Raw genomic sequence first — 13,671 nt, forward strand, 5'->3', positions numbered from 1 at the left:
ACAATGAAGCCCTTGTTTAGGGCCAGACACTGTGGAGGGCAGTGGAGAGGGGCACAGGAACAAAGCCAAGCATGTCACTGTAAGTGTTCCAACACTTCATAAAACCTGGAATTTTTGGTCATCCATTAGCTAACAGGCAAGACAACAGTTTTGCTCTTAAGTGACTGATCTCTCATCTGCATACTATCCTTCTTAGATAGTATGTTACAGGAGAAAACACACACTTTTCAACAATTATCTCTACTGCAGGAATGTCCCCCACAAGGTGTTTAACAGTCAACAGACATCTAAGCAGTCAACTGTCTTAAACAGCACTTTGCTGTATTACAGTATGACCAAAAAATGTGTTTTGTCCACAGCACTAGTTGAAAACTGCTTTCCAGGTTTTCTCATCACATGAGGTTTCCCGCAAAAATAAAGGTTTTCACAGAAGTAACTGCAGAACAATACAGAACAAGAGAGTGCAGCATGGTTCAATGGCAGAAGGCAGAAATCCAGAGGCTACTAAAAACATCCTCAACTTTGTCCCTCTCCAAATTTTTATGTGCATCTCCACATAGGTTGTTTAAGATAAAGATTAACCTTCACAACTCACTTAATTTCTTCCTTGTATATGTAAACACCAAGTTTCATAGTCAGTTTCCCCTCTCATTCAAACCAGGAGAATTCTGCTTTTCTCTCTTTTTCCTGCACTGCCTGCAATTTTAAACAGCTTCAAACAATCCCAAATGCCAGCTGTGCCATGGGACCCGCTGACTCAGATCAGACTTGTGGGCACTAAGTCCTAGCAAGGGAAGAAGGGGCCCAAGTCACAAGATGGGTGATCAGATCAAGGGTGTTTACAAGTCTTTTGCCCAAATTAACTTGGATTTAGTGCATTTACTAAATTTACTACATGCTCAAGGAAGCGACGTGGAAAAAAAGAAACCCATTGTAGAAAGCACTAGTAACATATTCTGTTCTAAAGAAATACAAATCCAAAGGAGGAAAAGCACATGTAAATTAGTATGCTGGTAAAGAACAAATTCACAAAATAGCCAAGGCAAGTTTTGTGCTGTGCCCTTTAAAGTGAAAGCTGCAAATGAAGCCAGGAGACAAGCACAAAGCTCTTGCCTTGAACTAAAAGTACAGGCTCATCTGCTGTGTGAACTGGCAAGCAAGAATCTTATCCTGCAAATTAAGGAGTGGGAGGAGATAATTCTCTTTTCACTTCAGGCAGTAATATCAGCTTAAATTGTGGTCTCCAAGTGTCAGTCCTTGAGGAGACATTTAAAGTCCTGCCAGCAGAACACACAGAAGGTACTCCTACATAAAACATTCTCTACAATTAGCCCTAATGCTGCAGCTTTTACGTGTCTTGAAACATCACTGTAAAATATTTCTTGGGGAAAAAAGACTTTAATATATCTTATGCAAAGCTTCTAAGAAAAAAAAAATGAATACACAGAAAAAAAGTCTTCATTTAACTGGTAGCTCTGTGAGAATTAACAACTTGCTACACAGAAAAACTCAGCTGACAGCTCCTGATTTGCTTTTCTGCCTGAATTAAAAATAAATATCTGAATGCACACCAGCATTTGTCTTGGTACCAAACACATCTCTACAGTATGAGCCAATGGGACTGGCTGTATACTCAGCAACTGTAAACCAAATGTTTGAAGGCCATGGCAGCATGGTATGGTAACAAACACAAGACTCACCACTGATCTGACTCCCATCATCTGGGTGGGTACCAGTGGCATGGAAACAGGTAAGGGAACAAGTATCACTTTTATAATTGCCCTTAGAACATGCATTGGTATTGCCTCACAAGACTTCTCCTGTATTGACTGTCACACAAGCACACCAGAAAACATACTGTGACCTTCTGATTAATTATGTACATCTTTGGTGGATAACAACAACAAAACAGCACAGAAGGAGAAATCAGAAACATTCAAGCAGTTATGTTTATTAGATCTGTGCCTTTCTTAGACGCTCATGTCCAGGAAACTGTTCTCCACTAAATATATAAATATATACACATATATGTGATTCATGAGGGGTCACTACCCTTATCTTCATAAATTAGCACATATCAGATTATGATTCTTGTGCTCATCCCCTTTCTTCACTTCCAGGAAACACCTTTCATTTCCCAAGTGTATAGTTTCCTATTAAACTTGTACTCATGCTCTTCTCCTTACCCTCCTCTCCCTGAAAAGAAAACCCACATGGGCACACATACCCCTCTTTCAGCTGCCTGGCATGAGGTGATGGCAGCTGATGAGATGATGCTGCCTTTGGAACACCCCTGCAGCCCTGCCCCACCACAATGAACAGCAGCAGCCATCCTCAGCAACATTCCCACTTCTCACACTGCAATTCAAAGGGTGGGTTTTCTTCCCATCTGTTTCTGCTATATCATTTCTCCAGCTGTCCTCCACTACAGCAGTATGTTGCTTCACATCAAGTCTCTAGAAGAACGCTTAGTCAGGTTATATTCCAAGCCAAGTTTACAAAAGCCATCCCTCCAAGCACACAAACCATGAGATGAATAGCAGTGACCAGCCTGTGCAAGGGCTGAGCCCACACCAACACCATCATCTCAAGACAAGTTGCTTGCCACAAGCTTCTCCTAGAAAGCCCCTTTCAAAGGGAAAGGACCTTATCAAGAATGTGGATGATGGTACAATTTTAAATTGCCAAATGAATCAACTATGCAGGAATTTCTGCCGTCAATTATGTGTGCTACATGAAGAAATTGCTGCCAAAAGAGGAGTTTGGTATAGTATTGTGTAGCTCTCCCCATTTACTGATAAGCTTTACTACAGTGTTGTGACCAGTCTTCGGCCTGCAGATCAAGCCACAAGGCTTTTTAACAGCCCTCCAGTGAAGTGGCTGCTCATCCTACCTATAGAAACATCCATAAGGTACAGAACAAACAAAAATTGTTAGATTCTTGGTGCTTTTGCACTGACATTTCTTTTGTCATGGCAAGCAGAACATTAATTAAAACACATATGTATACTCATGATGCAAAAGTCACCCAATTATTTTAAAATGAGGAAAATGAAGCAGATTAAGAAATTTCATTCATACTAGATGGCAGGCAGCAGGAGAAGCCAATTTCCAGTTCACATCCAAACCATTAAAACACCCTACTTCATTGCCAGCGAGAGCTATACTGCCATGTTTATGGCTTGTAATGGTAACATCTGGAAACTTTTAAGCCAGGCTAACAATATAAATATATTCTCAAGTAATCCATGCTCCACAAGAAGCCTGTCAGGGCATGTACATTGCTTTAAGCATGAACAAGTACACGCATATGCAATAAATTTATTTATTGCTTTTTAACTCCTGTAACTGGCTCTAAAAAGCCTTCTGAAGTAGAAAAGCAAGTGCTTTACGTTCTGGTTATTCAAGATGGTGGTATTGGGAATACACTATTTATTTATCTGAAAAGTTTGCAAAGGAAAATGAAGATGGCACACAACAAGTTGTACAGACACCAGTATCACAGTATGTTCTTCTCCAAGGAAGGGATAGGTGCCAAATCTTTTGTGTTGACCACTGGTTGGGATTTTCTATATTTATGTTTTATTATATTGGCAAGACATATGTGGCAATGAAAAGCTTCCTTCAGCCATCCTTAGTAGCTCTGCCTTGCATCTGGGAGCTGAGTCTATGCTATTTGAGAAAAATTACAGAACACCCAAACTTGCAAAACATTAAATAAACTTGTAGTCGCTTTACGTTATTTATGTCAGTGATTGTAGTGGATATCTGGCTTAGCTTTCACTGAATTTAGTATTTCAGAGTGATACCCTATACCATTCGATTTCTATTCATACAAAGAAGTTTTCACAGATTTTCAGGTCAGTAGCTCTTCAGTTATTAACTGCATGAGCACACACACAAGCTTTAGTTTTCATACCAAATTTTCAGTTTACTAGGACACCCTCAGCAGCATGAGCTTTTAATCTTCAAGGGGGTCATCAGCTCCATTAAAGTTATCTGCAAATTAGATGGTAACACCGCTGTCAGCAGCCACAATACCCATATTTACTTTGCTGCCCAAACAAAACACCCAGTGGTTGTTTACCATGGATCTTCCAAAGGCTACTCAGCAAGTCCCATTACTCAGGCCATAGGCACAGCAGGAAGCTTGACAGCACCAACACTTATCTGCACTCCAGGCCTTCTGACTGGTCCAGGTTACAAGAAACATCCATCAAAAAGCAGCAATTGTAGCAGTAAAAGGTTTCTCTCTTCCGCAAGCACTGTGCTTGCAGCAACACTCCCTGCAGCTCTTGCTCCTGGTGTGTTCGCAGGTACATCTAACCCTGCTGTGGCTACAGGGTGCTAAGACACATCCAGACATGCCTCAACTAGACAAGAAGCTCCAGCACAAAGCTGAGCATGGGCAAACTGCCCAAGTGTTTCTTCTGCAGGCTGATTACTGCAGTCTGCACCAACACTGGTCTGTTATCACACCCCAATTCACTGTGTAAAAGTGAAACTGAATCCTTCTCTGCATCCTAAAGCACAAATGTACATTTATTCTTACTATGTATTTCCACACCTCACCCCCAAACTCCTTACTTCTTCCCTTTCCCTCAAACTCTATTTGAAAAAAATAATTATGTTTGCTGTTGGTCCCATTACATCCACTCTGCTGCTTCATTAAGTGCACATCAACAAATATAAGTTTTAAACCCTTCTGGTTCTATCACTGGTTTGGCTCAACTGTGTTTACAGCCCCATTCTAACAGCACTGCTTCTAGACCTTCAAAACAAACGCTGTTTTCAGGTTTTTGCAGTGGAAAATGACATTTAGTACAGCTTCTACTTATCAAACACAACAGGAGCAGAATGAGCCTTTTTGGTCTTTATGATCATTCCTACACTGGAAGCCCCTGATCTCCCACACACTAACGTACAGGGGCACAGTAACTTTTCCAATGGTATAAAACAACTCTCTCGTCTAGAATTCAGGAGAGACTACACCAGGCATTTAATCCAAACACTTTGAAGAAGGTAGTGTTTTGCCAAGTCCAGTTTCTATCATTACTTCTGACAACAGCAGACCACGATTTTTTTTACAAACGGGGCAACCACAATGCCAGCCTCACAGCAAGGAAGCATAACAACTTGCAAGAGGTATACAAGGGCCAAGAGTCTTCCATATTCATTAGATTTCTAATGAAGTGATAAGAATCCAACTCCCCAATGCACACGCAAGCAAGCTGCATACTTCGAAGTTTTACATTAAACAATGATTACTAAGTAACCATCAGCATTTTCTGTGAATAATTATATTGGTTTCACCAAGATAAAATTGTTGCCACAATGTGAGTTTTTCTTTTTTCCAGGCTACCTCCTACAGTCAACTAACTAAGCAGCATTAGCTCCATGCACACTATTAATGTTTCAGCCAAACATAGATTAATCCTTTGTTCAAGGACCTCAGATTTATATACATATTTATTCAGGAAAGATGATGATCAAAACACCCCCATGCCACGACCATACCTCTTTCTGCTGCCTCTCCAGTTCTTTCATCCGGATCTCCCGTGCCTCTGCCCGCGCCGCTCGCTTGGCCGCGAGTCTTGCTTCAGCCTGCGAACAGGAGCACAGCAATGAAATAAAAGCTGGACAATTCAAGGTGAAACACACTCGTCAAGCAGGGCATGAAATAAAGAGACTTGACTCGGCAAGACTGTAAACACCTGTAGGAGTTAATTCCCTATTGCAAGTAATAGCCCTGCCTTCCATAACTTGTTATGCTTCACAGGCAGGTAAATACACCCTCGTGTAGGCACTACCCTCGGTTAGCAGTTGTGTTTAAAAGTGCTCTGCGTTTCTTTAATTACTGTTTGCGTGGACGGAGATGAAACAGTGAGATTTATTTAAGAAGGGCAGGTTTTGCTCTATTTTTTTTTTCCTGCACCAGATTGTTCTTATTGATGAATTAATGTGACCAGCAGCAAACACATTATGTGCCGTTTTTCCTGACTGTTGACATTGCACACAGGTACATGGGCACAGCAGTCAGGTAAACATTGCTGTTCACCATGACTATACACAACTAAGGCTGGAATAATCGAGATGAAGGAGTAGGGAACCTGAGAAAATGCACTCACTCAATTAACATCTCCAAACCTCTATATTCAAGTCAAAACCTCTCCAGAGTGGAAATCTGCCAAGAACAGGCCTCTTGGGAGATCTTCAGTGCTTCCTCACTTCAGCCCAGTTGGAAGTGCTGAAACACGCTATACAGTAACATTTTAAATATTCTGCTTTTATTCCCAAGCAAAACCAGTTAATCTTATGGAGAAAAATGTAAAATTAGCTTAGGCTTGGTACAGTGCAACTGTGAGCAGTTCACCCAGTGTAATTCAGAACAGATCAGCAGGGAGCAAAAGGCATCGCTCAGCCAGTCACCCAGCATTCCACACAACTCCTCTGCTTCCGAAACCTTTTACTGTAAGTACAGCATCCAACTGAATGGGAAAAACTCCACTAATATCAAGGGCAAGCATACAGAAAATCAGAATGCCAGCACTTTCACTAGCATTTCTAAACAGAAGGAAAACTAGAGGAAAAAAAAGTGTAATTTCTCTTTTGTAAGTATATTTGCCACTAAAATTTGTGGGAAAAGGCCTCAACCTTCAAAAACACAAAACAAAACATAGAAAAATGCCAAAAGGAGTAGGTTGACTGAAAGTTTCAGCTAACAGAAAAGGACTAATGAAAACCAAGCATAAGCTGGCGTATGGGAGGACTAGGAGCCTTGCAGTGCTGTGGACCTTAAATCCTCACCAACAATAACAAAACCCAAAATATAGAGCCACTAGGCCAAAATTTAAGTTCACATCACACACCTTCTACAAAACCCCAGTTCCTAAATACTGCCGTTGTTCAGTTATCAACATTCTCTGGGTTTACTGCATTGCCCTTAGACTCTAACTGGTAGGCAGGCAGATTCCTTTTGACAACTATGGCAGCTCCCTGCTGTGCAAATATGATCCATTTAAACAAACTGAGTAGTAATTCTTGCAATGCAGACAACTTCTGCCTGAGAAATTACTTGCAACAACAGAAAAACCTTCTCAATGGGTAAAAATACCCGTGGCAGAAAGCAAAAAGGATGGAATTCGCACAGCATACTGCTCTCTTTTTAGTTCATTGTTTGAATTTCAAGGTAACTGGCTCTGCCATGGAGAAAAACTGCAAAACACACCTGAAAATAAATTTCAGTACCTCAAGCGGCACTACTGTAAGACTGCTCCACATTCACTGCTGTAAATACAGGATGGTGTCAGAGATAAGGACGACTCTGGGCTATTCATCACAAAGGGTTGCCAGGCCATTCATATGGTACCAGGTAACAATCACCATTTTTTGCCAGTAGCCGTTCAAACACAACACACACAAATGCCAGGGAAGGGGAATCTTGCTCCAAGGATTCCAGCTCATCGATGTTTTTTTTGGGGAGAAAGAGAACAGGAGATACAGCTCCAAACACCACCTTTGACTCCTTACGGTTTAGAGATACACTCCCTCATCCCAGCATGCAAGCTGTAAGCAGCCTGAAGAAACAGCGCAAAAATTAAAGTAAACAAACTTAACTCTGTACTTATATTCAAAAATTGCACCTGATCTGGGTGAAGAATGACATCAGTGCAAACAATTTGCTATATTTTTCCCATATGGAAAACAAGGGACCTTAAAGTCTCCATAGGCAAAATACATCAAACAGTACAGGATTGTCTATTTCTTATATTCCACTTGCCAGAAAAAGACAGAAACAATATTATTTTGATGTTAAAATTATTGTTGAGCTTTTTAACAAAACTCTACACTGTATAAAAATTTCAGATATTGTGTTTAACATAAAGTATCTCCCTTTCTGTTTTCCTTGTATGACTACGGCGAAAGGATTTCCGTGCTTGCTAGCTACGTTGCAGAATTATATATTGTCCAGAAGTGAGCACAATATACAAAGAAATTAAACAACTTGAAAAATGGAAGAAAAAAAGAAGTTTAGCAAGCTATTCTAGGGCATACCTGAGGACAAGGCCCGCCTGTTCCCTAGATACCAACTGCAGTAAGTTAAATCAATTTTTCTTTAGTACAGCACACTAGTAAATGTCAGGTTACACATACGATACATTTCAGTTTTAAGTGCCAGTCCATGGGGTGTCTCTAATTTATTTTACTTCACCTTTGTGTTCCTGTACCCGTACATGCAAAGCCAATTTGCAAACCTTTAAGAGCTGCAAGAGTAAAAATGCATTTTCACTTAATATCTTTGACTAACAATAGCTTATATCTGACACAAGCATCTTTTATATATTAACTTTTTCTTTCCATGGCCAGATGGCTCTTTAGCATTAAGTATCTTGCAATATAAATAAGAGAAACAGTATATTCTGAATCTTTTTAAATAGCTTTTTAGCTTTTTTTAAGGTATATATATTGGTACCTTTATAAGAAGTCAACAAATTGTTCTTCCACCCAGTATTTTAAAGCAACTCATTTTTATCACATCAAAACAAAGAATTACAGAGTCGTTCAGGCTGGAAGGGACCTCAGGAGGTCTCCAGTCCACCTTCTTGCTCAAAGCAGGTTCAGCATCAAATTCTGATCACGATCCTGTTGCTCAGGGCTTTATCCAGCTGGCTCTTGAAAACCTCCAAGGTTGGCAGATCCACAGCCTTTCCACGCTCCTGCCTTGACACCTGACCATCCTCACAGTGAATATTCCTTCCCCCCCACCCCAGTCATGTCAGAAACTTCCCATTTAAAACCACTGTCTGTTTCACCCTCCCACTATGCATCCTGACTCTTGGCTTCTTAGTAACCTCAGCTTGTATGTTGGAAGGCTGCTGTTAGTTCCTACCTTAAGGTTTGGTATTCTGCAAATAATGAAAGTAAACTGGCTGTTACATTTTTAAACATGTTCTCAATGGTGCCCAGGTGCTATTTAGATGATTATGCAGTTATTTTCATTGTGGTTCGTGACAAAAACGCCAGCTCATCTGTGCTGGACAAAGGCAGTTTGTAAGAAACAGACCACCCTTCCCTAAGGAGTTTTTGAATCCACAGTAAAATAAGACTGTGGGTGACAAGAAATACATAAGGATAAAAAAATTCTCAGTGCAATGGTGTGATCAATACAATAAGCGATGGTCTCTGATGGTATCAACACATGAATAGCACTAAGATAACGATTAAGCACAAATCAAACACTTCCATGAAATAAAATTTTCTTTGCTTCCTTGGGTAAGGTTGGTTGAGAAAGACTGGACATGCCCTTAATCATCATCCATCTCCCTTTGGCACTATAAGAAAATAGAACCACTAGAGTCTGTGGAAAGGTAACCTGGAGCTCCCGGGATTCTCACAGGTCCTCAGGAGAGTCCTTATCTGAGCAGGGACAAAACCAGCCCCCCAGCTGCACAAGTCCAGTAGCCCATCTCAGTGTTTCTAAACCCCACTCCCCTGAGGCTACACACAAGCTTTTGGAAGGTGTTCTCCAAATGCAATGATCACGCTGGTCATTAAACAGTCAACCTCTGCCCTTTAAAATCCCATTTTAACCATGCTTTAGTTAATAGAACTACTTAATCAAAATGAAATTGTTTTGATATTCTGTAGATGGCATTGGTGACAAACCTGGCATCACTCATGAGTTCAGAGGAAGTAAATCAATCAGGGCAGGGAGAAGTCCACACCTAACATTTATTGTGTACCATTTTATCAGAGTCAAACCAAAAGTCTGGTAACAACCCTAAGGTCCAGCAAATTCTGCAGCAAGTGTAGGAGGCAAATAAGAACAATTACATGCAGATTTTCCTGTGCAAAAGCACAGTTCGGCTACTGACAGGAGTAGTTACCCCAACAGCAAGGCACACAGCACAGATGTTCATATCGCGACCTCCACTGTCACCTACAGACTTTTACACTAATACATAAGAGCGTCAGATTTATAACGGACCTCTTCCTGAAAAGCAAGGACCTGACTAAACTCATCTTGAATTTTTCAAACCATACTCTCTGAAAGGCTTGGATTCTGTTTTCACAGTAACGGTTATGTGCTATAAACACCTTTATTTCTTGCACACCCTGCAAACAGCAACTTTAACCTTATATTTCTCTCTGTGTGCTGACTAAACTAAAACGGGCTTTGCCTGGATGACTTTGGACTTCATCCAGCCCAAGCACATGTCAAAGCCCAGACCCAAGACACCTCTAAGGGCAGTGGCAGAAACAGGCGCTGTAGCCTGCAAGAGACACAGCTGAACATCATGAAATCACCAATAAATTCATACAGACTTCTGAAATTCAGACTACAAAAGCTAAAACAAAAGACTTAAGTTTGCCAGCGTAAGTAACTATTCAACAGATTCAAGACAAAAAAAAAAGAACACCCCACACTAAGATTGAAGGAAGCAATCTAAAAATCATCTAAAATTCACTAGTGACTCAGTGAGCAATACAGGCCTCAATCAAAAGTGACAGATCACTGGCAAAAACAGAAGAATAAAAATATGAAGCCTAACTGCACTCATTACAAAGCTTTTGTAATTTCCCTTTTAGGAAATATTGCTCATCTGATAAGAACTGGCAGATTCAGTTGTACTGTGCATGTCGTACAAAAAAAAAAAAAACCACCAAAACCAACAACTCCTAAGGTGCTTCTGTAAAGCCTCGTAGGCAAAACAAGAAGAGATGGCAACCACACTGCTGGGAAGAACACGGAAATCCACACCAGCTGAAAAATAATCGCCTTAATTTATGTAACTTGCTCAAATACTGCAACTACACATCCTGCATTTTTGTCATTTTATTGCAGTTGCCCAGAATGATTTATAGCCACTAAGCCCTGAAACAAGTATACTGTTGCACTGCAAAGTGCTTGTTGCTTTTGTCAGTCCCTTTGCTCAGCACTCAACATCCCTGCTTAAGGGTCACCTTGGTTTTAAAATAAAAATCCTATGCAACAGCAGACCTTTACCCTGCCTTAAGGTGTTCGGTATGTTCAGCTCTGAACACGGAAAAACTAAGCAGTCTGTAACCTGGTTCACTACTGAAGTACAACAGCATCTGAAAAAAAAAAAAAAGCCAGAAGAGATATTTGATCTCAGGTGGGAAGGGTGAGAAGCATCTCATTATGCTCTGTGCAGCATGAGGCAGTGGGGAGAAGTGGGAGTATGAGATCTGCAAGCACTGTAGAGTTACCCCTACACACCCCCTTTTTAAATACCACTCATCAAGAGGAGGCGAGATCTGGTTGCACCCGGGGCCAGCATATAATGCACAATGGTTACGGAAGCGACAACTTCCTGGTTTCAAGTGCAGCGTCGGGGAAGCTGCACATTATCATTTTGATGAGTGAATTATTTAGGTGACTTCGTTAGGTAGAAGCTAACAACACACATCCTGAAGGTGATCATTCTCAGAGCTTTTTCCCTTATAAAATGTCCAAGAGTTCATTGTTCAACTGGAAACCCCAAGAAAGAGCCAACAAAGACAGGAAATTATGCTGCTTTTTTGAGCAGTGAAAAATGACTGTGTTGACTTGCCACATAGCTACAGACGTCAGAGTTTTCAATCTATACAAAGCACCCCTTAATTCCAATGTACTCAAAATTATCTGATGCTAAGACTAGTAATCAAAGTTAGTGTCATAGTTTTTGTGGGTGACTGAAGTGTTGGTTTGCCAACACCAAGCCATAGAAAACTCTCTGATCCACTGTCAGAGAAAGTTTAAAACACAAGTCTGTCCAACTAAATTACACCTGCTCACTGTGTGCAACTACTGTTATGTATTTCTGCAATAACTATTCTTAGACCAATTTAAACGTCTTGCCAACATGCTTAAGATACAGCCAGCAAGTCACTTTTTGTGACTGATGCCATCCCATTCAAATATTCAAAGGCTCGTCCTTGGATGTTATGAAACTGTTCACTTTATTTGCGTAAGTCATACTTTGTCAGACATAAGAAATCTGATGTTTGTAGTACTTCTACAGAACTTGAAGTCTATTTAGACAAGCGGCACCTGATTTGCAGTATTCCTGTAACACAGCTGCTGAATATAGCTATCAGGTAAAACAACTGCTAACCCATGGCAATGTATTCCATCTCCACTTGAGCAACAAGTGACCTAAACCAGCGAGTTCCAGGAGCACACTGTGAGTTATCACATGCTCCTTAGCATCGAAACAAGAGCGTCTATAAATGACATCTATGCTTAGAGGTCAAACCAGCATATTTACCTGACTGGTTTTGCATCTGAGTTATATATATAAGCACACTTTGCACCACTTACTCATATGACAATGAGCCTATGAATCACCTAGGGCTTGGTCAGTCCACATCCTGCGTGACTCCTCACCTTTCTCTTAAATGCAAATTAGTATTAAAAGGCAGCATGTTCACAAACCTTAGCCTATACATAAACATAAGGATTCCCTTCCAATGCCCACGTACCAGTGTCGATGGTTAGACAGACAGGCCCACCAACAGCTCCTCTCGCATTCATACAGTGACAGTGGTGAAGCAGAGAGTGACAGTTTATGTCAACGAATGACTAATCCATCCATTACATTTTTATGGTCACATGGGGGCTGGTTTGAAACTTTATTTAGAATATATTTAACAGGTTCAGTTGGTCTATATGCTTCTATACCAAACAGAGCAGTAAGTAGCTTACATTCTAGTACTGATTTTTAAAAGAAAGCCTTCGGAAACTCCATGCGTTGTGAAGAATTAGCTACCTTACCCTGCTGTCAGTCGGCAGCAGTATTAAGTACCTCCCTCACTAGCACCTCTCCAGAGCTCCTGTGAATCACACCCGGTACCCCAAAGCAGACTGAAGTCCAAGCCGCACAACCCCCCGACCCCCGCACACTCCTCGGGCACTCAGCGCATCCCGCTGCTGCTCGGACAGGCCGGGGGCCGCCAGAGGGGTCCCGCGGGAAGCACAGCCCAGCTCCCCGGTTTGACAGCCGCCCAAGGGCACACACGCAGCTCCTCCGCGCAACCGCGTGTGCTGCCCCTTCCCCGCGGGCACGACGCGGAGCCCGGGCCGGCGCCCCAATCCCCGCCCCCGAAGCGGGTTGGGTGGGTGCAAGCGCCTTACCTGCTGCCGGGCGGCCGGGCTGAGGCAATCGGCTGCCGCCTCCATAGCTCCAGCCTGCGCTTCCCGCCGCTAGCGGCCGTGTGCCCCCGCCGGCCCGCGCTGCGGGACCCGCCCGGCCCGGCCCTGGGGGCGGAGCGCTGCCGAAGCTCCCGGCCGGCTCAGCGCTCCTCGGGCCGGCTGCAGGGCACGAATAAACCGCTCAATTGTTGCTAGTTGGCTGCGATTATATCAGTACGGAGCTGAGCTTAAAACGGGTGATCAGCGCTGCATATGCTGGTGTTGGTTCTATTCTTTAAGTAATAGCATTGCACTCTAAGCAATGGGGAAAAGTGGAGCAAAATAAAAGGTTAGTAAAAAAAAAATTCTAATCGGCGTCTGAGAGTACTGCAGAAGAGCAATCAGGAATAGTGGCTGGACATTAAAAAAAAGGGGGGGGAATTCTACATTTCAAAAGGTCTCATGATGAGCTGGATGAGACTAGAACACACAAAGGAAAAAATCCAAAGCATCAGAGGGCACAAGTGTTTTAAAAT

At 41.9% G+C, this 13,671-nt stretch overlaps 1 protein-coding gene across 33 annotated transcripts in view; it reads right to left on the reverse strand.

Moving 5' to 3' along the window:
* LRRFIP1 (LRR binding FLII interacting protein 1) overlaps positions 1-13,671 on the reverse strand; it is a 108,443-nt gene that overhangs the window by 55,812 nt on the left and 38,960 nt on the right. For 27 of the 33 annotated variants that reach the window (XM_071811314.1, XM_071811313.1, XM_071811315.1 and 24 more), the window contains one exon: positions 5,518-5,604. In XM_071811314.1, the coding sequence (XP_071667415.1) occupies positions 5,518-5,604 (87 nt within the window). Of the gene's footprint in view, positions 1-5,517; positions 5,605-13,138; positions 13,245-13,671 lie in introns of those variants that run through there. The other 6 variants (XM_071811317.1, XM_065841052.2, XM_065841050.2 and 3 more) reach the window with 1 other exon arrangement.

This window comes from Patagioenas fasciata, chromosome 7 (genome assembly GCF_037038585.1).
Source record: "Patagioenas fasciata isolate bPatFas1 chromosome 7, bPatFas1.hap1, whole genome shotgun sequence".
Taxonomy (NCBI): domain Eukaryota; kingdom Metazoa; phylum Chordata; class Aves; order Columbiformes; family Columbidae; genus Patagioenas; species Patagioenas fasciata.